A 27994-nucleotide genomic window follows, 5' to 3' on the forward strand; every position below is an offset into this window, starting at 1 on the left:
GTCCTGTGCCATTACACTGGGATGGAGAGGGACAGGGTAGATTCCCGGTGTAGGCAAGGTTAAAACCAAGTTCTGCAAGGGGCGTGTGGTAGCTGCATGCACCAGTCGTGGCTGTAAAAGGGTCAGAAACTAGGGGTTTCATTTTTATCCCTTTGGGCTCTTCATTCCCTCCGCAGTCTCTCCTTGAGGTATCGTCAGAACAGTATGGAAATGGACATTGCGATTTTTCCAAACATGGCTCTTTTTTGTTCTTCTTCTACGTCTGCCCACCAACCCCCTGGCCTCAGTTGCTCACATCAGGACCTGTTCTCGAGTCTCTGGCAGGCGCAAAGCAAGCAGACCACCTCCAACCAGAGCAGAGGAAGCCAGAAGGATGGGAACCACCTTGGTTATCCCCACAAAGGAGGCAAAGATTGAATTCCCCAGGATGGCACCAAACTTGCAAAGCCCATTGAGGATGCCAAAGGCTGTTGCCCTGCGCAGAAGAAAAGTAGAAAGCAATGGTTAGTAGGGAGGTTCTTGGCATAACTACAGAAGATCTGGATGGGTAATTTTGTGAATGCTCTTATGTTGCCCAGGCTATGCTTCTAGCAAGTAAAGCCAGGCAGAATAAATAAATAGATAAATAGACGTTACTGTTTTGCATGCCTGTGTGAATGAGGGGAATGTCTGTGTGTACTCATTTGTCCTCTTCATCTCAGCTTCTCCCTAGCCCTAGAGTGACCCGCTATGATAGCCTTTGCCCTCCCCAAAGACAGCAGGACACAGCCTGCTTTCTAGAACTTGTCAAAGCCCTTCCAAGCGCTGGCTGGGTTGTCACCAGAGAAACAACCAGGGCTCTCCTCCAAATCCTGCTTCACCCAGCAGCTAAAAGCATGCTGCCTTCAAAGCACAGTCCTTCTCCTTCCCTTCTGACTCACCTCAAGAGCCTGAAAAAGGCGAAAAAGGCTTATAATGATGTCACAAGGAAAGATTTCATCTGCAGCACATTCTCCCAAAGTTTCTTGTGCTGCCTCATCTCCCAAACCATTCTGAGCACATGGTTGTCTCCAGGTTGCGGACGGGAAGGCTGTCACAGTGATGAGCTATGACAAGAGGCTGGGGCATACAGTCTGAAAGGCCAGACCTCCATGCACATCCATGGAAATGACAGACTCCGTATTTTCTCTGCCCGTAATTTCCATACGCCCATGCGACTCCCCTGCGTACAAGCCACCATGCATGCAGAATTGTGCTTGCAAATGTCTGTGCTGAGCCAGTATAGCTGCAGGACTACCCAGCCCTTAAGGACTGGTGAAAATAAAAAAAAATACACCTCCCCCATCTACATGTATCTAGAGTGACTTTTTCCATCAGGAACCCAGAGGCTAAAGTCAGAGGGTGGCGACTAAAAGGAGGAATACTCTGAGCACCTTTTGTCAGTGGGGTAAAGCTCCACAGTGATCACGTCCAGGGCGTTCCAGGCGGCAATGCTAGCCCCGCAGAATAGGCACTGCCAGCCGATCATTGCCGACTCGCTGTTGCCGAAAAAAAGAAAGAAGCAGCACACTGCCGAGATCAACATTGAGCCACCTACGGGGGAAACCAAGAGAAAAATGTTGGCACCAGTTTCCCCTGTCCACAGTTGAGCAAACATATTTGTGGATAAGGATGGCTTTCAAGTGACGGCATTTCCCCTCAAAATGAATTAAATCTGCAAGAATCCAAAAATACCTTGATGCTGCCTATCTGTCATTCTCTGATGCTGGAAACCAGCCTGAAAATGTTCTCAATGACCATCTGATCTTACTGATAGTCCTGCTCTGTGGAGACTCTGAAGACAGGCTTTTCCAGGCAGGTTTCCAGCATCTCAGGCATCCAGATGGACCCAGGAAGAGCAGAGGCAAGTAAACATGAAAGTCAATGAGGAGGAAGAATCATTGTGAAGGTTTTTCAACTTGAGTTTTGAGTGAAGAGCTGGTGCATTTCATATCGTATTGAAATCACTTGACACATTTCTAGTCTCAATTAGGATAATTTACAGTCAATTGTATGAAGCACTTGAGGTCTCTTAATTATAAGAACATCATTAGATTTCATGGCACATTTGCACAGGAGCCATAATTTTATGAACACCACCGAGGGAGAAAGTGAGAGTGTTCATGCTCAATTAGGCACAGTTCAGATTCAGAAATATTAATGGCTACATCACTGCTTTCTACCCCATTGGGAATTTTCACCTGAAAGATGGAATTTCTGCAAAATCAAAGTATCTTTCACTGGAAAGTTCTGTTGTTGCTGAAATATCTCCATTTACTACCAGGAAACCGAACAATTTTTTTGTTTGTTTGGGTGTTTTTTGAATCAATTTGACACCATCCAAAATAATTTGGATGCTGAACTGGAACTAAAATGCTTCGTTTTGGACATTATGTTGCATTTTGCCACTGCAGTGCCCTGCCTATGAAAAGCTGTCGTGCAGGACTCCATATCCACTTCTCTTCCATGGTACCTGGCCAAACTACATCCCCCGCTGTGCGGTGTGGATATTCCCTCTGCTGAAGAGGTACACTGCAGCATTAGGGTCACCGTGTGTGCACCAGGAGATCTGCTCTTTGGTACAGGAGAGGGTTTAGTGGAACATGGTAAAACTGAACTGAAGTCCCAGTGAGGTACATAATGCAAAAGCAAAATTCAGTTTTCATGTTAAGCTGACCAGAAATAATACGTTCGACAGAGTGATACGGGTGGGATGCCAGAAGGCTGTTTCAGTTGAAAATTCCGTAGGGAAAAGTTTCAGCGTGTCGTTACTAATTTTTGTCCTGTACTTTTCATTCTGCAGAAGAAATAAGCATTTAGGATTCCAGCTGTCATCTCAATTCCAGATGAAGATGCTGAAATGCTGATATGTTTGCAGGGTGGACAATCTGATTCTCATTCAGCTTTATTTAATTTATTTCCCACAGACCCTCTGATTTGTTTGGGTCTTTTCCAAATTCACTATATGAACGCTCATTTTCCCCCCCAGCATACATTCTCAACACGCCGGTGGGGTCATCTCGCTTACCTTAACCTGTCTGACGGTGAGGCTAAGCTGACTAAACTTCCCTATGTTCTCAAAAGAGAGAGGTAGGTGAGCTCAAGAGAGTAAGTCATCCCTTAGCCCTGAGCCACATCCCTGATTTTATTAAACTCACTTGGCAGCATGATTCCCACAGTACCTGCAGAGCAAGGTCTGAACCCTGGAGGAAGCAACACCAGAAATTACCAAAGTAACCATAAAGCTGATAAGGTGATACCTTATTCCCATAATGCTAAAGGGTGGCATCTGGCTTGGCTGTGACATGGTCAGTTAAGCTACCATATGCTTTCTGAAGCTGTTTGTAAAATCATCTGAAAATCAGAAAACCAAAAGAGGGAACTCCTGGGCTGTCAAGCAGCTGCATCAAATAATCTTTGTGACTATTCATTGCTACAAGCAAAGTGTTTATTTATTTACACAGAGAGCTATGGACATCGGCATCAACTCAACAGCACCAAGAGGTCCTGCTTCAGCTCCAGCCCTGTTGTGTTTAGAGCTGGATAAACATACAGGCTTTGACATAAAAGCCAAAATAAAAAAGGAGGATGTCATAGATACACAGAAAAGCAGGGTGAGGAGGCGGGGAGCAAGTAACTTGCCCACTGCCACAGAGTAGATCACTTCTCACCCTGGAGTCTTTTTACCCTTCTGCTCCATTTGATGTGGGAATGACTCATCCCCACCTGAGCCACCTCGGCTTGCGTTGGTGTGTGCAGATGCAGCGAGACCTTCACACTGACCTTGGCTCTTTGCAGAGTCGTGCTCCCACCCACGACCCGCACCATGCACCCAGCGTCCCCACTCACCGATCATCTTTATCCTTCCTATTTTGTCCATGAGCAATGCGGAGATGATGTTGCCCGGCAGCACAGACAGGCTGCCCAGAAAGCTGACCAGGTAGATCAGGAAATCGTTATCCTCCTCAAAGTCCAGGTGACAGCCTTCCTTCTCCTTCAGAAACGTGCTGTTTATGAGCCTGCAGTTGATGAATTTGTGTTCATAGAGATCTGCAAGGGAAAAAGGCAAAGTCTTGATCCTGCTTGGCTGATCTCCCTTCGTACAGCAGCCACAGGAGTGAGGATCAAAACCAAATCAAAGATCTGAGAGGAGCTCCTCATCAAATGGAAATGGCCAGCAAGTTTTTATTTTAGTGGCACACTCTAGCTGCATGCTTGCACTCATGCACTCCCTGTATTTGTGGAATCACCTGGACCGGTATCCCCATGCCACAAGGACAGGCAATGCAGGCTCTTGCTTTCATGGCATTATGGTTTGTTCTTTATTAGGGTAGGAATGAAAAGCTTTTTCAGGATAAATGAATGAATATTTTAGTGATTACTGATGATTTTACGATCATCAACCACAGGTTGGTTAAAATTATATTTTAAGCCAAATTTGTTCAATCGAGCTGTTAAAGTGCTAGGCATTTTGCCGTTACATTAACCTGCCAAGGTCTGAGTGCAGACTTTTGCATTTCCCGCGCAGCAGGCAATGGCACCAGAAGCCACGTGGTTAAAAACACTGATGGAGCAACCTGAAGCCTCCTTCCAAATGCATCACCCTCTTTTTTCCATCATCACTCTCATTACCCAGCACACACACAAACACACAGATCCCTATCATCCTTTCTCCCAGAATCTGACAAAATCGTTCCGAATGCGCGAGAGATGAGACCATAGCAGGAATCCCGTTACCAGTGTTATAAAAGACAGTAGAGATGATGGTGCAGTTTTCGAAGAAGGTCTCGCTGGATGTCACATTTTCAAAGTAGCATTCCTCAAATAGTGAATCCTCAAATCTCACTTCCTTGAATTTCATGCCAATAAATCTGTGGGGCAGGAAACAGAACTTCACTCTGTGCTTTAAGGTATTTTCTACACATATAGCATGTAACGGCTGTTTCAAGAGACAGAGCACTAATGGCAATTTCTAGGGTCATTTACAGAAAAGGTGTTGCTTGAATGCATAACTGTCTTTCCCACTCCATGCTTACATATTTTGTATTTTAGTAGGAAAGATGGATTTGAAGAGGGTTTGAAGATGGACCTTTTAGGATTTCTGTCAGTTTTTCTATTCCTCAAGGTAGTCACATCTAAGGCTGAATGGACACAAATCCTCTTATTTAAGTACTAGCCATCTGAAGAAGGCATAATTTCACTCAGTGCATGGCATTTTCTTTGTGAGCTGGCCTTGCTGCCTTCCTTGTTCTTCCCCTTCCTCCAGCATAAATACAAACAGACATTATCAGGAGCCCATTGAGCCATTTGCTGAAGGGCTTCTGACAGTTGTTTAAACTCCAACTGATTTTTTTAAGCAAAAATGCAGTAGAGCTTCTAGAGAGAGTGGGGAGATTATCTGAGTTCTGCTTGTAACCATCTCTGTTCGAGGACTATTGCTTATCATGTAATGAAAACAGATTACACTAAAAATAATCAACTGTGCCAGGTGATTGATTTCTCCTCTGAAGGGAAGCTTGACATGTCTGACCTGCCTGCCTGAAGGATGACACAATATTGATTTACCTGTGAAATTTTGCAGGGACACTGAGAAGATGTATTAGTTAATGCACAGGCATGTTTAGAAGATGTAAGGAGCTATTAAGAGCAAGCATTATGCTCTAGTTAAGGAGGCCACAACTGTCACCAAATAAAAAGCCTTCTAACATATACCCAGAAACTTAATTGAATGGAGCACTTGCAGCACACGATGGTTGTTTACACCATTCAATGATCACTGCAGGGCTTCTTAACTGAAGCTACTAACAGATATTATTAATGCTCAAAATACCACAAGAAGACTATTCAAGTCTTTTGCTCCATGTAGAAGGTCTCACAGGTTACAGCAAAACTTAAGCTGTTCTGCATTTGATCAGTAATAGCTTGTGATGTATTTACTCCCAAAGGCTGTTAGAAGCCCTTTTCCTGCAGTTTGCTTTCTTAACATCCATCTTTAAAAGTCATATAGCAATGGCTTGGTGTTCAAGGGAGTTTTAACTCACAGCCAAGGGCTGGAGGGGAAATGCAGCTATAAATCATATTGAGATATGCTCTGGGTGTTACTGGAATGTAGTTTGATCTGGTTTTGAGTTATTGAATTGGAGAGGACCAAGGCAGGAGAATAGTGATGTACATCACAGTTTTACGTCGTCCTCCTGCAAGGTGCTGAGCAGCCTCAGTTCTCAATGAAGTTAGTGAAAACTGAGCATCTTCTCTGAGCATAAGATAAGGTCTCCAATCCCTAAATTTGACCATCATCCACTTTTCACCAGACTTTGTTTGGCTACTCGATAGGCAGGGGAATAGGAATTATGGGGCTAGGTTTGCACCGTCAAGCACAGCTGCTTACTGCAGGGCAGGTCTCTGGAAGGACACGGGGACACATACTGGGGTCCCCCACCTATGTCTATGAGACAAGGAAATGGAGAAATAGTTTCTGAGGGGACAGGAACAACCTGGCTGGGCAATGAGCTATAGTTTCACCCGTAAAGATTAAAACAATGAGTGTTTTGGGTAACACTGAACATCCAGTGGGACCTCCCCACATAGCGCAATGCAGCTGGAGCAACACCCTGTCTGGTCTATCTGGGGCAATGGCACTTCCACAGAATCTACACAGGGGTATTTTTCCACCCATTTTATTGGGATTTAGAAAATAATGGCCCGCTACAAATCACTAGGATTTATATTGCTGTGGAACATAGCGTGATTGGGGTCCAGGCTGGATACAGAAGAAAAACCACCAGGCCCAGCCCAAATAGGAGAAGAAAGGGAAGAAAGCGATGATGTTCTGCTAAAGTAACTTCACTGACTTCGAAGCACTAAAAGAGAAGGTGACACACTCATTCTGCGGGGAGATGCCGGCCGTTGTGGCAGAGGCACAGCAGTACAACTGGCCATGACACAGCTCGCACTAATGGGCTGCAGGACGGAGACCGGAGTAAGTCATATCGAGGACTTCACGGGGAAATGGCTTTTTATTTTGGAAATGCAGCAGCTGAGCAGTTTCATGACAAGTGATGGTCTCTGCTCCCCAAGCCCAGTAGATGTCAGTGTGTGCTAAGTAAAGAGAAGTCACCTCTGCATCCAGAGCTGCCCCGCACAGCCGGGTGGGCGCCCGCTGCCCTGATCCCAGCCCGGGGCTGCTGGAAGCAGGGCTCCCCACATGCATCCCCATAGGTCTGGGGATGTGTGGGCTGAGGCAGAGTGTGCGAAAAGCAGGAGAAAAAGGATATTTGGTCTGTGGAAAACTGCCTTTGGGATTTAAGAGGTATAGACTGAGTGTCCAAAAGAACAACAGAGATTTTTTCAAGTTAGTGGGAAAAGGAGGAAAAAAAAAAAAAGAGCTTTCTAGAAATGTATTTCAGTTCACATGCATCGAATCAAGTTCCGTTCACTTACTTATCATTTCTGTATTCCCCATTTCTATGGATCTGGTTTTCCAGGGTGAAATTAAAGGTGAAGTGTGACACTTCTTCCTCATCAAAGATCTTCACTCGGGATTCATATGCCTCTTCTTGGAGATACCGGATCATATCAGGGAACCAGACAATAAGGCCATAGTAACTATAGCAGGATGGGAGAAATACATTAGGGATGCAAGATCCCGGCACTGCAAATATCACAGTGCTTTTCAATGATCTACTTCATAACTTATAAACTTGTTCAATTCCTAATGCAAATGCATTTCTGATACAAATTCTTGCTCAGCTCTGACACAGGACGGAGCAAAGTGTCTCCCTACTCTAAACACCCAGCTGCTCTCAGAAGCAGGTTGATCCATTTTTGTTCACTTAAAGCAGGACAATTCATTTAAGTTTTAGTGACATTGACTCCTTGGCTGGGAAATACAGCAATGTGCTATCCTTGCTGCCCAAGAGACCAGCAGAGTAGCAAGAAATTTGGAAACTCCCCCAGAAGGCAGATTTCTGCAAGTGTGAGGTTTAAGTGAGAGTTAGAAAAAATTTACCTGTGGTTTAGATTTAGGCTCACCTGGATAGTTTTTATCTAGACTAAGGAACAGCTGAGAATCAGGTAGGGTTATGGGTTTTTTGTGTGGACAGGGTCAAATGAAAGATCTAGAGGTGAGCAAGTCGATATACTGCTGCCCTACTGACCAGTTCTCAAGTTCTGATTTGTTCAAAACACCTTGTACTCTCATATAAGCAATCAGACCGATCAATAGTTTGTAGGAGAGCAAGGCTTAGTACACAAAGACCCTTTAAAATAAGACCAGGATTAATTTTGTAATAGCTTATTTAAATGTGTAAATAATTATTCAAACCCTGAGGGCCCTCAAGTTTAACTTGAAAAAGTTAAAGTACCATACCTTAAGGCCATTGTAAACCAAACCACAGCCAGCATCAGTGTGTTCATCCTGTACTGGGCTGTTAAACAATATAGCACATTGTCCCAGACCTACAAATCCACAAGAAGGAATTACCTGCAAGGAAACCCTAGCAAACACTTGACAGATTAATTTCTGAGTGCATCATAAATTTAATGTCAGTAAAAAGGGCTCATCGGGGGGAAGGTCAGATGTGTGGCTTATATTCAGTGTTTGTTCAAAATTATATTTATCAAGATAAATGGCTTACAAAAAGATCACTTATTCAGCTATGTGCCAGGGTACTTGATCTGAACTCTCTGTAATGAGCTGGAGTGCATGACCGGGAGCGGGCTGGGATGATGCAGTGTCTCTCGCAGATTGTATCAGTAAATGTGGATATGAGCCTGTTCTCAGACCCTCTGACAATTTTGGCTTTTCAAATATGTGTATGGTCTCAGGGGTGATTTCAAACCGAGCTCCCAAGCTCGCTGAAGAGCAAAAAAGAGCCAAACACAGCTGGCACTTTAGGAGGACTAAGATGAACTCGGGTAGGGATGGAGCCAAGGAGAGCAGGAGGGAGACCAAGATCTGCTCTTTTTGACCTGCTGCAGGAAATACTGCCAGGAACACGAAGGCACATAACTCCTCATGCTTTTAAATGCCACATAAATACAGTAATAGTATAGCACCTGAATTGCTATTAATTAAGAAAGACTCTCCTTTACTTTAAGCTCCTTAATCCTCTTAGACTAGAAGATCTAGCAAGATTTTCCACAAAGTTCTGCATGGGCACAGGTAAGCAGCATAGCACATGTGAAAGGTTAAATTAGCTGGAGAGACAATATAACATTGTTAGAAACTCAGCCTCAGCAGGAGCACGGAGCAAACACTCTTCTGAATCCACTGCGGGTGGTAAATTCACTTAGGCTCTGGGGAGAGGGAATCAATATTTATCTGCCCAGAGGGAGAGTCAAGTGCCTGGGGCTGTGGCTCGTCCTGGAAGCTCTGCCATTAGCACAGGTGGACTACCGTGATGCTCACAGGGGCGTTTTGGCAGTTTGCAGATGCACACATCTGCATAGAAAGTGCAATCAGATTACAGCCCTTTGCAAACACCAGCAGATTTTTGAGTGAGAGTCAGGGTTTCAAGACACGATGACCTGAAGCAATGAGGCACTAGAGCCCGAAGCTCAAAAGCCCCCGTGGGATGTTTTTTCTTCTCTTTACCTGTTTGAAAATGGTCGTGATTCTGACCAGCCACCGCTGGTACCACGTCCCTGTTGAGCTCTGGATTTCAATAAATTCATCTACTTGCTTTGGAGTTTTGATATAGGAAACCTGGAAAAGAAAAAAAAAAAAAGAAGAAAAAAAAAAATTGGACTGAAGTTTCCGGAATTGATCTTGGGTGGATTTTAAATTCCACTGTCTTCTGGGCAATGTTTCCACCTGATATCCTATATATCTTTTCCTTGAATGTTATCACTAACAATTGAGCTAACTGATTTAATTACAGCAAGATACTTTACTATAGAAAGAAGCCTGCCCTCCTTCCTTCCTTTCCTCCACCACTCCATCCTTTCTCTCTCTCTCTCTCCTTCCCTGAAATATTTTAAGTGCGTCACATCCACTTCAGTCTTTCATTTATTGGCTAATGTGCCTGTGTACTACTTTATTTCTCTATCCCTTAGATTGCCACTAGAAATTAGGGCTAGGCAATTATAGTAAAAAGCATCTCCGTGATCAGCCACTTGTGTCTGGACCAAACTGTGCCCGCAGGATCTGTTTCTTCAAAGACAATTGGCAGGAATATTTCTCATTCAGCACCTTTTAAGTACCACTGGCAGAACTTCTATGACAAATGAACGTGTAGATGGGAATCTTTGCATCTGAAAATGCATCCTGTCATCAAGTGAGCCCACACCGTGCACTCAATTCGCTCCACTAAAACAGTCTGAATTTTCAACACCGAACACCTGAACTGGACTGCTCAAGAAACCTTAAAAATAGGTCCCAGAAAATAGTTGCTCAGTAAATTTAAATAAAGGACATATTCAAGGAAACCATGATCTGTTTGTAAACACAAGAAGGAGGCGAAAATTTACTGAATACATTTCTGAGTATGAATGAGTGCCTTGGCTCAGCTGTGGAGTCTCCGTGTTCCTCTTGCTGGCACCGTTTAAATGTCAGATCTGGGAACTGTCCCGGTACCAGCTGACTCACCACAAACTGACAACTTCTGGCCTATCAGAAAAACATGAAATCTGACAGTTTGTGCTACACCAGCCACACTGATTGTCTGCCCATACCAAGGGATGTCAGTAAATCTTGATTCCGCCGGCGCGCCGAACCTCGAGGTGCGACATGGAGATCAGCTCGTGCTGTAGCAGTCATGGCACTGCTGGATGGAGTAGTGAGCACTAATGGGTGCTGTACAGCTGCTTCTTCTTCATTCTCCTACTCAGCTCAGACTCTCATAGTGCCCTACTTCTTTGATTTTTTCTTTTTTTTTTTTTTTGTTTTGTTTTGTTTCTGTCCTCTTTTCCCCCCGCCACACAGCGGGACCGGCCAGACCAGCTCGGCATTACAGCAAAGCCAGGTAGGGATTTAGAGAGGCGTGGTCTCTCTCGCCTTTGCTATCAAGTTCACATTAGTCAAAAGGTTGGTAGCCTAAAAATAACACATGCTCATTAAGTTCCTACTTGAACCTGCACACAGGTTCATTCCTGAGGGGTCCTTCTGAACACGGAGCCTTGCTCTCCTTCTTGTTCAAAAAGACATGTTTTACACATAGCCGTATCTCCTTTTCTCCATCCTTTAAGAGCATAAATCAAGAGCTATTTCCTAGCTGGCTCACTGGGAGTTTACAACTGAATTATAGTAATTTGCAACTATCCCCAGCATACACCTTTTACCTGATTTTACTATTAATGAAGTCCACTGACGTGACCTTTTTCACAACAAGCAGCAGACTAATGAGTAATAGCCACTCATCCCACTTTCCCGTGGAGAGATTAAAGATTGGGTATGAGGCAGGTGGAGTTTGGGAAGCTCATTAGAAGGTACATGAAGTTTAATCAGAGTTTGATTAGAAGCCAATGGAGAAAGGATTGACTCAGATCTCCCACATGACTAATATCTCTCTTATTTGGTTTTAGTCTCTTACAGTAGACCAATTAAATGTGTGTGTAATTGGAAAATTACTGGTCTATACGCTGTAGAGTAACACCAGGAATGAGGAGTACACACTGCAATTCACAGGATTGACTAATTCTTGAAAAAACAGACTGGCATCTAATATTAAATGCACAAAACGTATCTCAGAGTCCTTTTTTTCTGATTGCTGGTGGAGGTCACGTTAAAAGAGTCTCAAGGAGGAATAAACTGGTGCTGTGCTGCACCAAAGAAGGTGTGTCCAACCTTTCTTTTTACATTCTGATGGCTTTGTTAAACTCACCGTAAACACCCTCTCTGGCTCGCCCTTGGCCCGCATGTTGGTGTCATGAACTTGTTTGAGGATCATCCAGGCTTCATCATGTTTACCTATCTGAAAGCACCAAAGAAAAAGAAAACAAACGTTGGAGTTCCCAGGTCTGTAATTCCCAAAGCATAGGGAAACCAGTTCTAGAGGTCCAATGTAGTGGAGAAGCACACGTGCAGCACTGGCTGCATTAAACGCAAAGAGCTGAAAGCACGGTTTGTATTCACAGAGTGAAGCATCTCTGTGCTGAAGAAAGGAATTACCCTAAAACTGTCTGAGGCAGGAGTGGAGTCAGGAACAGAGCTTTAAAACCAGATGAAAGAAGAGGAGATGGATGAGGAGACCTGGGCTCTAATCCCACCTCTGCTAAAGACTTGCAGGGTTAACTTGAGCTAGGTATTGCCACGTTTCACATCTGTGAAATGGGAATAAAGAATACTTGCTTAAGATTTCTGAGGTTTATGTATTTTACTCAGTAAAATGTACTCTGTCCTTTGCTGTTCCATCAGGATTCATTGGTTACATGCCCAAACTCTGTGAGATGTTTTCAAAATGCTTTTGTTGGACTTACAAAATTCCCAGCACTCACCACCTTCTTTCTGTACCACATTTGGCAGTGATACACTAACCGTCGTTGATTGACCCCGTAGTCTTTGGGGTTTAAGCAATCTGCGGAGCTAGTGTAGACATATAGGAGTGGTTTGGCCTCTGAGCTTGTGCTATGCGTGTTTGATGGGATGAAGAAAGACAGACGGTGACACATTAGGGACCAGCTATCCTCTGCTAATATCAGACTGCAACGTTCAGATGAATCATCTTACCTCCAGCAAAAAACGCGGGCTTTCAGGCATGAATTTCAGTGCCACCAGGGAGGCGATACAGGGCAGAGAGCAGACAAGTACAAAGACTCTCCAGCTGTGGAAGTGGTACTTGGTTCCCATACTGAACCCCCAGCCTGGAAACAGCAAGAGCCAAAAAGTAAAAATACTGACCAGGCATTCTGAGTTTTTCTCTCCTAAAGCAGCTCTGAACTTTACAGCTCTTTTTGACACGGGGACAGGTGGAAAGGTTGCTATTCTTAGTAACGACAGCTCTTAGAGGCTCAATAGCATGCTCAGTAGATAACAGCAAGTGAGTTCATGCTCATTACAGAAAATGGAACATACTTGCTCAGGCTCTGCCTTTTAAAAACCTTCTTTTATCTTTGAGTTTAGAAATCATCTAGTGATAAGAATATGCAGCTGTAGGCAAGTAAAGCTGGGAAAGGATAGAAGAATCAGGGCCATAATTTATAGCTGCTCAGTGATGTTACAAAAAGTTTACAAAGGTTAAATCGTCTCTGCCATCTGAGAGGCATGTTAGAGACGGCTTCTTTCCATCTAGTACCTCACACATGTATTTCGCTTTTTATGGAAGCAAGCTAGGAAAGCAAGTTTATTTTTTTCCAGACCTACAAAATCTGAGCTGGGATTCAAACTTAGAAGAATCAAGATCCTAATCCTGCGTTTGAGATTCCCCCTCTCCTGCTTTTTTCCTGATGTCTGAGCAGGTCAGGTATTCCCCTGCTAAGGACTAGAAAGTACAACATCATTCTTACATCGCTCCATTTACTTTCCCTAGGCTTACATCTCAGAAGGAATGTTTAATCCTATAAACATTTTTATTCACATAATAAGGAAATCATCAAGCAATGGCTTTTGCAGAGGTCTCATCTGAGTCAGTCATGGTGTTCTACTCATTTCCCAAAGTTCCAAAATAGTAGGGGAACATGGGAAATCAAAAATAGAAACTATAAAAACAAAACATCAAAAAGTGATCTGAAAAATAAATGTAATGTAAATATATAAGGGCTTTTTAAAGCAAATGTAGTTGCAGATAATAGAATTATTTCAACCTGACACCACTATGCAGTAAGTTTGCCTATTTGTTCCAACAGTCTCTGTCATATCAACCAAAAGCATGAACATTTCTTTATACTGAGTGTACTTTAAACATGGTAAAAATGAATTGATAGATAGGTAAATGTTAGTGGTTTTCTTCATGGCCAGTCCTATTTTCCTCAAACAGGATTTTGCAAACAGCTGCTGTGCTGGTTTTGGCTGGGATAGAGTTAATTTTCTTCACAGCAGCTAGTATGGGGCTGTGTTTTGGATTTGTGCTGGAAACAGTGTTGATAACAGGGATGTTTTAGTTATTGCTGAGCAGTGCTGACACAGGGTCAAGGCCTTTTCTGCTCCTCACCCCACCCCACCAGCGAGGAGGCTGGGGGGGCACAAGGAGTTGGGAGGGGACATGGCCGGGACAGCTGACCCCGATGACCAAAGGGATATTCCATACCATATGACGTCATGCTCAGTATATAAAGCTGGGGGAAGAAGAAGGAAGGGGGGGCAGTTCAGAGTGATGGCGTTTGTCCTCCCAAGTCACCGTTACGCGTGATTCCCCGTTAGCCGGAGCCCTGCTTTCCTGGGTATGGCTGAACACCTGCCTGCCGATGGGAAGGAGTGAATGAATTCCTTGTTTTGCTTTGCTTGCGTGCCCGGCTTTTGCTTTACCTATTAAACTGTCTTTGCCTCAGCCCACAAGTTTTCTCACTTTTACTCTTCTCATTCTCTCCCCCAGCCCTCACACACTGCGGGGAGTGAGCGAGCGGCTGGGTGGTGCTTAGTTGCCGGCTGGGGTTAAACCACAACAGCTGGTGTCACTGAATACTGAGGGAATTAATCTTTTCCAGTAGATATTTGCTTCTGATATTTTCCTAAGGTACACACATGAGTTACGAGGAATACCATGTGACATGCAGATTTTTGCTTCTCAGAGCATGAATATGTTTCAGAGTCCACCCACCTACTTTTTCTCTCCCACTTCCAGCTCTGGGCAGGGAACCCATTCCACTCCTCAGCCCAGTTAGGTGAAGTCAGATGTGACTCCAGCCCATCGCATGCTGGGGAGACATGTCACCAGATACACAGCCCTGAGAGTGTTTCTTTGGCTAAGAAAAAGAGCATGTGCTCTCCTCACTGCTATCATTCATAGCACCCAGTAATTCCCCGATTAAAGTTACTTATTTTTGATAACTGGATCAACTTTTGCAATATAATCTCAGTCCAGTTTTCCCTGAGCGCACTGACATTTAGATTAAGAGCTCAGGCTCTGGCAGTATAATTCAAGGGGTGTATTTGAAGCGTTTGATGCAAAGCAGCCCTCATCAGTCCTATTTACAGCCTTAGTATGAGTCAATCAATCATGCAGTCTATTTATCAGACCTTTTGTGTGCACTAATATTTTCAGGGTTGTTTATGCTGGGATGTTTAAGGACTGACTAATGTTACCTGTGCGGGTTTTTGGGGTAGTGTAGTGATGCAGGAATGTGGTGTTGTCAAAAGTCAATAGCACAAAACAGTTACCGTAATGTGGGATGATGCTCCAAGCCATTGCTGAAGCAAAAATGCCACCGATCATCCAGAACATGCAAAGCCAGCTCAGGTGTTCCCCCCTCTTCTCACGAGATAGGAATTCAGAGAAATAGGCAAACACGATGGGGAGGGATCCCCCAATACTGAGGAGAAAAAACAGCACATGGGAAGAATGAGAGTCGTCTTCGATGTCTTTGTAGTTAGAATTGCACATAGGAAGAGGGAAGGTCACACAGACATGCTGCACAAAAGTGAGACTTGTAGGAAAAATGCAAATCTCTCTTTGGCTGGACCGGTCTTAGACATCAAAGACAAACAAGATCCTTCTCATGCTCTGAAAGCTGAATTTCCTGTACAGTTTATATAAAGCCAGTGTAATGCCCTGCTCTTCACCTACACATCTTCTCTGTTGTTATTTTGAGATCACTCATTTTAGGGAGGCAAAATAGAGGCAGGCGATGGGAACTGCTGAGGGTCTCATTGGAGGCCCTGGCAGTAAGGACTGTAAAATGAGGTGGGCATTTATCAGTCTCACTCACCTTTCTGCGCCATTTGGGCAGTACCAGAAGTACGTCAATGACCAAACTTTCTTACTGCTAACACTTTAAGGGTCAAAAGTGAGGAAATGCAACCACACATGCTAAACAGCAGTGCCGTCCTGGCTTGGTACCAGAGATGCATCTCCGGAGCAGCCTTCCTGCTCCCACCCCGCACACCCAAACTGCCGCGCTGTGGCAGAACTCCTCCAGGACATGGGACCGATTCACCAGTTACCCACCCGAGGCCCGAGATAAGGCGGCAGAAGAGGAAAAATCCGTATCCCTGGACGAAGGAGGAGAGGAACGCGAAGGCAGCATTGATTGCAAGTGATATGATGAGGCATTTCTTTCTTCCCAGTTTATCAGCGAGGCCGCCCAGCATGACAGCCCCCACCATCATTCCTAAGTAGACTATCAAGCCTAGAATAGAGACAGGGAGACAGTGAGTTTGGTAGCTGGGTAGAAATAGTATGCAATGTAGAAGCAGATTTTAAAATGCCTGTATGGCAGCTGATGTCGACCCAGTATACTATGCAATAAAGTAGAGATACTCCCATCCCCCCCAAATTAGATATCTCAGGTGCCACAAACTCTATCCATTGGTGAAACCTAATTTCCCCATCTTCTGCCCATGAGCTTGCATCCCTCCCTACTGCATTGCTTCATGCAATATAGTCACACCCTCATTTGATCAGACCCACATCTTTCTTTCCCAACCTCACTGCTCACATATCCCCTGCACGTAAGCAATGGCCAGGCATAAGCAGCTTAGGACACACGTGTCCCAGCTATGTGCCACCAACGATACAACAGAAGTCTGATGTCTTAACTCTGCTAACCCTCCGGAGTGCAATGGGACTGAGGATGTGTAGGGAGGAGGCTCTCTCTAGCTGCTGTTTATGCTCAGAAAGCTGTGAGAGCAGAGCGACTGCTAAAGCACGGCTAAATCTCTTTGCAGGTTACCTATCCTACCCATGCGTCCTTTGCAGTATATCGTCTTTCTCACTCTCTGCTTTTCCTAGCGTTAGCTGAAAGATCCGTCTGTTACCGAAACTCACCTTGTGTAGCACAGCTACTTCCTTCATTACTGAGCCAAGATCTGGCATCTAACTAAAGGGTAACTTACAGAAAAGAGTGCGGTCTTGATCTGAAAATTTCAGGAGAAGGGAGAACCTACTGCTTGTCTTCACAGTTTGCTCTAGAGAGTTCTCACTTTGACATTGTTAAGAAAAATGGATTCTTCTTTTTAATTTGACTTCATTAGGTCTTCCACCATGGGGTCCTCAAAAGACAGTTTCAGTGACTACGTTTAGTGCCGGGCTGAATAGGACAGCATGGTTTTCTTCTCCAAGTAGGCTCCCTGTACCCAGCTCATTATGTGCTTGCAACTCTGGCCTAGAAAACACGGCAGTTGTTCTTGACTCTTCTACTGACACTGCCACCAGAAGGGCCACCTATTATATTGCCTTTTCCTTTATCTAGGTACCAGTGTAAATAGCACTAATTAATAATGCTCACAGGTCCAGGATTTTTTTTTTCACTTATTTTATCTACTTTCCAGATGTAGACACTTCAGTGAGCAAGACTATTCCCAGGAATAACCACAAGCTATGGTTCTTTTGCTGGCAAAATTCCTGTTGAGGTCTGAAGGAGTTATGATATGAAAGAGCAGCAGGATCAGATATTAAGCATTTAAAATCTAATAGCAATCAGTGCTGGAGGGTTGGAAACATTGATCAGCTAGGGCGAAATGATTTGCACTGCTGTTAAAGAATAACATCTGGGAATTGGTCAGTCCAGCAGCTGGCAGCACATGGACAGGTCTTTGAAGGCTGTGTTGGCCTCTGGGCTTCAGATTTTTGTTTTAGGCTTGTCTGTGAACAAATCTCTGTTCATTCCTTTGAGCCAGGAAAGATGTAAGGATGGAAGGAATCAGGCAGGAGCATACATCTCCGAGGGACCTCTGAAAAAGCCCAGATGAGGCAAGACCACAGGGATACAGACTATCAGAAGGTGGATCTATGCTACTGAAGTTATTCTGAGTTTCACAGTGCAAAAGACAAAGCCCTTCATGCTTTGCCTGCTTGCAGCGTGTGGCTGCGGCTGCCTCTGCCTTAGCACTGCAGGACCAAACCCCTTGGTGACCTGGTGACTTTACAGCATGCTCTGATGGCTCTGCCAGCTGCTGACATGGAAGGGTTTGGGGCAGCACATCCAAGCACACTGTTACTGCATTGGCAGCTCCTTGGCTGCTAAGCCGCATATGTCTCAGAGCTGTCTACTGCAAGCTAGTGGTCCGCAGAGTAGGAGCAGTGTCACCATCACCACGTGTCAGAAGAACGTGGTAGCAACCGCTGTGTCTCCCGGGGAGCACAGAGGTGCAGGAAGCTGTTCCCAGAACGCCTCCTATATCATCTCAGACACCATAGGCAGGATTATAGTCTATGACTATAGGCTGCACAGTCCTGCTGTGGAGATTCTGATGGGGCCTGATCATGGCTAGATATGATCCAGAGGAGCTGAACTATCTCAGGATGGAGGAATATCTGCTTGCCGAAAAGCAGAACTTGCAGTGCAGGGGGCTTTTGAAGGAAAAAATGATGCTTGGAGATGCTTGGAGACTGGGGGCATGTCAGGTTCAAGACCCAGCTGAGCAGGGGTTGAAGGAAACACCATAACTCCAGAAAAGCAGGAGTGTTCCCTGCATCCCTGGCCCCCGGTGAAGGCAATGGATGCTAAGCAAGTAAATACACTGCCTTAATAGGAAACATTCCTATTCGCTGACTGAAGAAATGCAGCTAAACGAAAAACATTTTTCAGACATGGTTAAAGAACATCCCTTTGGAGGGTCAATCCTCACCTTGAACCAAGTGTTGACTTCTCTTGAGAGCCAACATCTTCCCCAGGACCTGTTCTGTCAAACACATCACTTGGGAAACAAGGTGATGATGAATTTTTTTGCAATTCGTTAATGTTTAAACAAGACGATCAGTCTGATGGCTGAAGGCTGTTCTATGCCATCCAGCAAAGCTGGCTAAGGACTAATGCAGAGAGTTATTTGGCAGCTGATTCTGTCTTTCTTTTAATTGCGAATGCCTGCACTTGATTTGAAATGCATTACTAAATTAAAAGCTATGCAGCAGAGAGCCACTGCAGCATTTGAAGGGTGCTTCTCTCACGTTGATCAGAATTGGAAAAGTTTTGACTTCTGAAATCTCCCCTGTCCATAGCAGGGCAGTGGGGTCACCCCTCTGTGAATGGTTCCGCTTTCTTTTCTATCCACACAATGTCTAATGGGCAATCAGGATTTTCTGTGTCAAAGGCAAAAACTCTGTTCTTGCCTCTTAACGGCCTTTGTACCAGAACCATGGCACAGGATTTTGCCATCACAGTTTTACCTCCACCGTAAGCGTGTGGTCTGTGCAATCAATACCCACACTCCCTGCCCTACCCTCCTCGCCCAAGCTGTCCTGGTGAGGTGATCTGAAGGTGCGTAAAAGTTTCAGATACCGAGATGCAGCAGTCAGAGAAGATCTGTACACAGCTGGAAATCTGGGTTCTCTTTCTCTATTAACTTTGGTCTCCAGCTTGTTCGCTGAAGTGCAAATTACAATGGAGAGCTGAGGCAAAAAACTGGTTCAGTCCAAAATCTTTCTGAAGGAAGAATCTTAATGCAGTGCTGTGAGGCTTAATGCTTTTACCCTGGCTCCCGAGCTACATTTAATGGAGCAGCTCTGATTGCAGCCAGCAGACAGAAGTGATGATGCACCCTGTATCTGCTCACCGGTGCAATGCAGCCACCCATCTGACAGTGAGCTCTGCCAGCACCGTGCCAGCAGCTCGCAGCACAGCTCAGCCCACACCGCCAAACCCCAATGAGGAAGAAAAAATTATCTGCCAGAGTTAATTTTTATTTTTTTTCCCGGTGAAAATCCCTGGATGGCAGATGTTCATCCAAATCCTCTTAATAACAGAAAACATCCCAGGTCAGGAGGAGGTGGAAGAGGTTGTTACTGTCTTCTAGCTGGTGATTTATTGCAGCCGAGTACCCTGGCTGGCGGCAGGGCAGTCAGGTCTCTGGCCAGGGGAAGAGTGGGCTTAGCACGGCATGTGTCAGAGTTTGAAACCAGGCATCAAGAAGTGGAGTGGAGCTGCTTTTGTGGGCAAACCCCTGCAGATTCTGACTGAGGAGCCCAAACTTGTGATGGAAGGGAAGATTACATCTCTGCAACACAACATCCATCAAACAGTGAGCAACATAAAACACAGCAGAGCTGTTAATGCCACAAACTCGCTTAGAGGATGTGGCTTTCATTGGTTATCGTATGTGATAAACCAATGGATGCATTGTCCCTTAGAAATTTAAAACATTGAAAATCTGTAGTAAAGGAAACCTCAGGGATGACCAAAGACTGCCTGCTTGGCCGGTTTCTGAGGGGAAGGATCCCGGTTATAGAAATGTTTGCTTCAGGGCTGAAACAAAATCAGCAGGATGTTTTATTATGATGGAGAGGTCTCTTTTTTCTGGCCAATATCATTAAGCCTTTTGGGGCAGCTGCTATAAAACACTCTGTCAGCTGACGGATCTTGAGACCCAAGGTGCTGAACAACATCAGGCTTTGCAGATTGAGGTGTCCGGGATTAACAATAAGGTGGCAGGGACCCAGGGAGGAGTGGAATAGTTACTCATAAAGTCTCCATGCAGGAGAGAGTCTTCTGGAGAACGCAGTGATGGTTGTTACCTTTGAAAGAGATCCAGCTGGTATCAAGGAAACTAAAATTTTAAGGAAAATTAGACGAAGAAAAGTGATCACTAAATGGTATTTCTTTGCTGTGTTACTTCTGTCCACCAAATATTCTACAGAACAGCATTACAACAGTCTACCAGAAACTTGACTTCAAAACTCGGCTTCAAACCACACAGACCTAGACTGTGCTGGGAGGGCTCAGCTTCCCAGTTAGCACATGCAGTGGTTAGGTGAAATGTTAAGGGCAACTCTGAATAAGCCATTATTTGCAGACTATTCCACAAGTAATGGAGTATAATGAATGCCTGTGGGAAAGTCTGCAATAGCCTCCCATAAAATCTGTGGAAAGAGCAGAAATTCTAAGAATAAATTTCGGGTTATGACTCATCCAATGTTGAAGTTATAAGGAAAATATGTGACCACTGACTGGGTTTATTCCCACTAGAAAAGAGGTAACATATACAGCATTTTCACATTAAGAAATTTATTAGCCTTTATTGAAGTTGTGTGCTCCATGTTAGACAGGAATTGTCGACTTAAAAACTGAACCTCTAGAAGTAAAGAAAGATGGATACAGCACACGGCTATGTGTGCGCTAAACTGTCTTTTTACTATTTCAATGCATTTAGAAGTAAGGGTTTCAGAAAGAAAACAAAAAATTCAAGGTTTACCTTACAAGCATGAATTTCTTTCATTGACTGTTAATGGGATTAAAGTTCTTAAAAATGAGGCACAGCTGAAAATACACCCTTTCAAGTCAGGACAAGGACTCGGGAAATAAATGGAAAATGCGAGCAGAAAAAACCCCAGCTCAATGGGAAGAATTAGTCCCAGAGTCCTCGGGGCTGCCAGGAAGGTGAGGAGGCTGCCTGGGTCCGGGTGCCGGGTTGTCTCACCTCTGCTAACAGGTCTGCTCGGAGCCGGTAACCACAGGAACATGGCAGCTCCTACCTGCCTTCAAAGCCAGGCCACTACCAGTACAGCCTTACAGTAAAAGAGAAGGCTTTTGAAGGGGGAAGGCATTTGGACAACAGAAAAGGATTAGAACCTTATATATCTTGCAATTCAAACTGTAATAAAAACAAAATCCAAACACTCTTACCAGTGTAGCATCTGTTATACATGGATGCACTTTATGGACACAAACAAAATTTTGTGAGTCACGTCTGGACGATTTGGGAGATGGATGAGGCAAGGCACGGGATCCAATTGTGCGTAAGTAATTTAAAGAGAGGAACAAACCAGTGGTAGTCCTGACTGTCTTGTGCTCTAGCGATGGCCAGCGTGTCCCAGAATGGGGGACGGTCTCAGCAGAGGATGAACTGAGGGCTGAGTGGCCTTTTTTCCCTTTCTTCCTGAAATTTCTTATCTGCTTTTCTTTGTAGGCTTATTAGTGCTTTCCCCATGAATCTCCTTGACCTCGTAAACGGGAATCAAATGAAAGGCTAGTCTCGTTGCACTTGCCTTGGTGATGAAGTACAAGCAGAGAGACTTCATCTACAGCTAATGGCTCTGCCACTCAGCAATGGATCGCCCATGTGAAAGGCGGCTTTCCATTTTTGGAGATCTGGGGGTGGATATCGGGTGAATCTGGCTGCTGAGATCGAGCGGATTCTGCACATTAAAGCCAAAGGTGGGTGCGTGAATCCACGAGCGCTTTGACGCAGCACCGGCGAGGCAACGCACACTGAACACTTCAGCGAGCGCTGCCAGCACGGCGTGGGTGGCTGTTTACACTCAGTCGGCTTCACAGTCCCCCCATGAGACTTGTCCATCACTACAATATTCATGGGACCATCTGCTTCCCCCCACCCAACCCCTCTGCTGAAGCAAAGTTTTCAGCAGAGGAAGCCAAACAAATCTTTTGCTGTTAAATGAAAACCTGTTCGTGCTGGCTCTCGTCAGATGAAATTCCCGCAGTGTTTATAAATGGGGACGCAGCCATCCCCATATCAGATCTGCACAAGATGCGGGGTGTTCCCAAATCAAAAAAGAAACTTTTTTCCCCGAGCATGTCCCTACCGCTCGGGGTGATGATGCTCCTTGGACTGCAGGAGCGTTTCTGCCCAAGAGCAAATTTGCAGCCAGGAATTCGTGCCCAGTGCTCAGGACGTGGGCACAGGCAGGTCTCACCAGGGTTTAGCTGGTTGCCGTGTTGTGGGTCCATGGCCATGGAGGTGCAAAACAGGCAGCCGTGGGCCACGGCAGAGCAAGGGAGCCATGGCTGGGCTTGTCTGCGCTTATCCAGGAAAAAAAAAAAAGTGGAGAAAAGCCACTGAGCTCTGCCGAGGGGATTAGGATTTACTGTCATATCAGGTGAATTCAGGTCAATGAGAAGCTGATTTTATCCCAGCTGATAATAAAACATCCTCTTCACACAACTAAAAGCAGGGATATTATTACACATCCTATTTGACCTGACTCACACAGCCTGAATTGCTACGTAACTGCATAATTACTAATAGGATCTTTCTTCTATTTTTTTTTTATCTAACATTGCAAGGCTAAGAGTCTGTAAGATTATATTCTCCTTAAAATATTATTATTAAATCATAAAAATAAAAAGGGAGCTGTGTGCCTGAAAGACAGGTTTTATTCTCAGCATTGGTGTGGCTGTTTTGCAGTTATGGGCAAAGCCCTTAAAAATTTTCTTGTCTCAGTTCACTGAACTGTGAAATAATGATAACACAACTGCAGCTCAGGGGATCTGGGAAGCCTAACGCTTTAACTGTGCCTTGCGTTTTTTATATGCAGGATATGAAAAAGTTTAAAACATTACTATGACACCATCTTTTATACTTGCTGTGTATTTACTGCTCTGCGCTTGCAAATACAATATTTAATTCTCTGAGAGGTGATTGAAAGAACTTGAAGATATAAATTTATATGATATTTCTCCAGTTAATGATAATGTGTGCCTTTCAGCAAATAAGTAAATACAAATTTTATGACTCTTCATATGATTATCCTTAGCAAATAAAAAGAATTCTGTTTCTGACAGGTTGTATTATACTGAAAAGGAATATTCTGTTTCAGTAAATTTAAGAAATTAATTATTATTATGACTACTGCTGGTGAAAGCTCAGCAAAGCAGATTTATCAAATGGATATGTAAAAATAATGTTGTTACAAGTTACCAAACCTATTCTTAACAACTAGTGTTAAAAACCAGATTAAATTAAACTGCTAAAATATATAAAGTTGTTGTTTCTTTTTTTTTTTTTTGTAATACCCCTGCAATCATCTTCAAAATAGCATTTCGCACAACAGAAAAACTCCAAATATGTGTTTTGTCCCACTAGGGATATTTAGGGCTAAAATAGCTGTTAATTTGCATCTGATGGTGAGATGTTTATTTTCAGCACAAAATGTAAACGTTTTCTAAGATGTGTCATATTCATTTCACACATTTCATGAAACACTGTGGGCATCTGTTTATTTGTAATTTTTGCATAATTTGGCCATAACTTGCTTGATATTTTTCCATGCTTGCTTTCTGAAGGAGGAAAAATATGCAATATACAGAGTATTTAACGTCCTTTTAGCAGAAGCTGAACTTCACTGAATTGTGATGCTTTAGGGGGCATCTACTTTAGCTCTCTTATTTGTCCCTTCCTATTTCTGTGAGGGTTTGATTACTTAACTGATTTATTTCCCATTTTTTCCCTCCTGGCCTCTCTTGTTATGGCTGAGACCTTCTCATGTGTTTAAATGTTAGCAGCTGCCTGGAAGCAACCTTAACTCCACCTGGGATAACCTAATTATGTTTCCTTAGAAAAAACGTGTTGAGACGAACGGTCCCGTGGGAATAAACATGAGCTCGTCTGTTGACATCTACTGGTACACGGGGATAAGGTAAGGGGCAGTAACTCCTGTGTGGATGATGACCCTGCATCCCTAAAACCTCATGATAATTTGAGGGAAAGCTGTGCCTTCTCTAATCAGCCCTCCGTTCATTCTGTGCAGACACACTCTTACAAGATCATCACTGCACATTAGGCAGAAATTGAGGTGAAGAGCCCTTTGATTGCCACCCATTATTGTGCCAAGTCAGCCTGTAAGTACCATTGAACCCTGAATATTGGCAAGATCAATTTGCAATAGCACAACCCACAGACCATCGAGGGAATGGAAACCCCGAGGGAAATGAGCATGTGTTGGAGGCTCTGAGTTTTGTTAGGAGATATCTTTTTCTAGTTGCTGGTGGATGGGTGCTGAAGCTAATCCAGGAAAGGTTTTGAGGAAGATTATGTTCTTGTTTCCATCAATAGCACTTCCCCAGCCTTTCGCTTCAGGAGCTGATACCTAGCTGTCCTTATCATGTCGTGTACCCACAGCGGCTCAGAAAAGGGATGAAACCCTCTCACAGGGGCAGTACTTGGGACACCAGGCTGTGCTGGAGGCAGGTCTGCACCCAAAACTCGTGTCCCTGCACTGCCCTGCTGCCCGCCAAACCTCCAACACCCTCCGCTCCCTGCTGCTGCCCTTAGTACAGAAAGCTCTCCTCCTCCTCCTCCTCTCCAGACCCAGAGATCTGCATTCTTCCCCTCTTACGCCCTCCAGCAGCCCCGTGCCCGCTCCAGCCTCCTCACACCCTCACTTCTTGATGCCCTTGGGTATTCGTTACTCCTATCAGTGCACTGCTCTGCAATCTAAAGCTTTCTAAGCCAAGATTAATTCATTTTCACAAAGGATCATCTCACAAACCTCAGGTCCAAGAGGAAACCTGCAGCAGAGAAATATCCAGCAGGCAAGAGAGTATGTTTAACAAGTAAGATGGACGGAATCAGAGACCTGCCTCATGTACAACACCCATCAGTAACAACTGAGTGCTACCGTAAATATCCACTTTCCTCTCTGCTTCAAACTCAGATGGATCAACTTTTCTTGTTTTTAAGAAATTCTTTTTTTTTTCTCATATTTAAACCACAAAATACTGTGAATACAGGCTTTGAGAGCAGATCGCCCAAACAAACAAGCTAAGGATGGAAGAAATTGTTCTGCAAAACCAGGTTCTCAAAAGTTGTCTTTAAAAGTGGGCAAGAAAGGCAGTGAAGAGAGTGCTCTACCCCTAATTAGCAGTTCCAGATTAGCTTGGTTAATGCGCGGGAGGCTGGAGCTGGGATTGGGTACGGATCCAAATGTCTCCTTGCTTATTCAGAGCTTATCAGAACACCCTGAACTTTCAGCCTTGCAAATACTGTTCTGGAAAAAGCAGAACAAGCTCTCTAGGGAGATTTCTTGTTCATTTTTACCTGTGGTTGGGCCAGAAATACTTCAAAGATAGATTTTCTTGTGACATTTGAAGTTTTCTGACTCAGGTGCCTGCCAGAGCTTGAACTCTATGGAGATAGATATTTATAGGGTCAGAGTTTCAGAAGATTTCAGCTTTCATGTAGTCACCAAAATAAATGACCTGCTTTTCATAAAAGGTCTCATCACTGGAAAGGCACCCAGCCTGGTGTCCCATAGGGAGCTGGTGAATTCAGAAGTCCCTTTGAAATCAGGATCCAATTGTGAGCAATTTGCTTTTAGATATCTGACCTGAGATATTTCAAGCTAGAATTTTTAAGTGGTTTGTGAAGCAAAAAAAGTTAGCAAACCCTTTAAGACACAAAACTAAGTACAAAACTAGCCAACTATGGAAATAAACACCTTCAAGTTCAGAGAAGAAAAAAGAAGAAACAGAAAAGTGTCTAGGACATCAGTACACCAAGATGAGAGGTCGATATAAGGATAATTATCTATCGCCTTTGTCACATGAAAATAATGCAAACGGAATGGAGTCAAGGGCTGGGATCTAATCCAAAATCTGCATTTACCTTGCATCAGGCAGGGCTTCTGGGCCAGAAAGTATGAACTACAGGCCCTGATGATTCCCGTACAACCCTGGTACATGTCCATCCAGACACGCTATCCCTCTCCTAAAGCAGTTCTTCCAAGAGCTACTTTATTTTCCTTCCAGATGTGCTGTACTATTGCACGGCTGGCTCTCACTATGGGCCATGCTGGATGCTTTCCTGATTCTTGGAGATCTTTGCCATTTTTGGCTTATAATGTGCAAGGGAAAAAATTGTTCATCCAAACCTTTCCACCCAGTCTCACTCACAATAACTAAGCCTTTGTATTTTGACCACAGGGAGGTGTCAATGGTGATGCAAAAGGGGTGTTGCCAGTAGCCTCAGCCTTTAATCCCCACGCCGCACATCAGTTGCATTCCACAGACCTAAGAAGAAACCTCCATAGGCTATTTCTGACCCGGTACGTATTAGCAAACTGCTCTGACTGAGAAGTCAGTGTGCAGAAGGAACAGACTGCACAGCTGATCTGCTGGTTGGGGCTTTGGGCTGAAGAAAAGGGGAACCTGGCCAAAGTGGAAAACTTTGGAGAGCAGGGCAGCATCAGCAGCCACAGTGTAACAGCAAAGTGATCCAGAGCAAACAGACCCCCATCTTTTATAACTATCATACGTGGATGGCACTGCTTTGTGGACTTCTCATCACAATTTAGTTTCTAAAAGGATTGAAACACGAGTCACTAGGTCCTCAAGTAGGAAAAGCCACCTTTAACCTTTCGCTTATTTGTCCCTGAACACCCCTATGGGTTTTGCCCTGTGGACCTTCTGACTGTGAGCTGCCTATTTCAGATCCAGCCTGCAGTGACCGGTACCGGGGTCACAGCACATTCATAAGGTGGGCTTAGATGTGGTGCAATTCTGCTGCTTTTGGGTAGCTGCCTTCTCAGCACCATGCAAACCCTTGTTGAGTCAGATCCACCCAGCCATGACTATGCATGACATACAACACAAGAGGAGAGTCATCAGAAGATCCTGAAATCAGCTGGTCACTAGGAAAAGATGTTCTAGCTACTGTCTACTGCATTAGAAGAGCTGTTCGCATGTGACACTTACCTAGCATCCCTTTGTTCGAACTGGATAAGCACATATCCTTCTCGGCACTGGGAAGAACAAATCCAACCACAAACACCTCCACCCCATCTGCCATCAGTGCCAACCCTAAAACAAAGAAGAGGGTCCACTGGAAGCGTCCATGGCCACACTCCTCAATGATGTTCTCGTACTGGTGGGCAAGTTGCTCCTCATCCTCCATCCTCTCTGCCATAAGGTCAGCACGGTCTCTGTACTCATCAGCCACGGCAGGAGCTCGCTTCTTCTGCTTTTCTTTAATGTCATCTGGGTGCGGGATCCCTTGGTACTCCCCCTCATAGACCTCATCATCTTCATCGTGGCCTTCTGTAACATCACTCTGGGCATCTTCTTCATGAGCGGGCTCATCCCCGCCACGATAGTAGCCGTCATTGGGTGCATACCCTTCATAGTTACCGTCCTGGTACCTGTAGTCATCTGAGACTTGGTTTGCCTCTCTGCCCCCTTGATAGAGGTTTGTGTTTCTATATCCATCATCCAT

The 27994-nt window shown here is 44.4% G+C and overlaps 1 protein-coding gene across 1 annotated transcript; it reads right to left on the reverse strand.

Moving 5' to 3' along the window:
- Positions 1–291: 291 nt before the first annotated feature.
- On the reverse strand, positions 292–27994 carry LOC104082021 (synaptic vesicle glycoprotein 2B-like). The gene is made up of 12 exons (XM_009584970.1): positions 27478–27994; positions 16059–16239; positions 15272–15423; positions 12686–12819; positions 11841–11930; positions 9614–9724; positions 8387–8475; positions 7459–7623; positions 4756–4889; positions 3868–4068; positions 1413–1572; positions 292–475 (listed from the first exon to the last, which is right to left on the reverse strand). Exons 1-12 carry the CDS (start codon positions 27992–27994, stop codon positions 292–294), a joined length of 2118 nt encoding a protein of 705 aa, XP_009583265.1.

This window comes from Fulmarus glacialis, unplaced genomic scaffold (genome assembly GCF_000690835.1).
Source record: "Fulmarus glacialis isolate BGI_N327 unplaced genomic scaffold, ASM69083v1 scaffold9099, whole genome shotgun sequence".
Classification (NCBI taxonomy): Eukaryota; Metazoa; Chordata; class Aves; order Procellariiformes; family Procellariidae; genus Fulmarus; species Fulmarus glacialis.

What these genes read in the sequence shown, in the direction of transcription:
- LOC104082021 (XM_009584970.1), bottom strand. Translation starts at nt 27,994, where the DNA reads ATGGATGATGGATATAGAAACACAAACCTCTATCAAGGGGGCAGAGAG. An exon ending in TTCGAACAAAGGGATGCTAG is followed by an intron (nt 16,240 to 27,477) that starts GTAAGTGTCACA and finishes TCTCTATTCTAG; the next exon opens with GCTTGATAGTCTACTTAGGA. An exon ending in CGCCTTATCTCGGGCCTCGG is followed by an intron (nt 15,424 to 16,058) that starts GTGGGTAACTGG and finishes TTTTCTCCTCAG; the next exon opens with TATTGGGGGATCCCTCCCCA.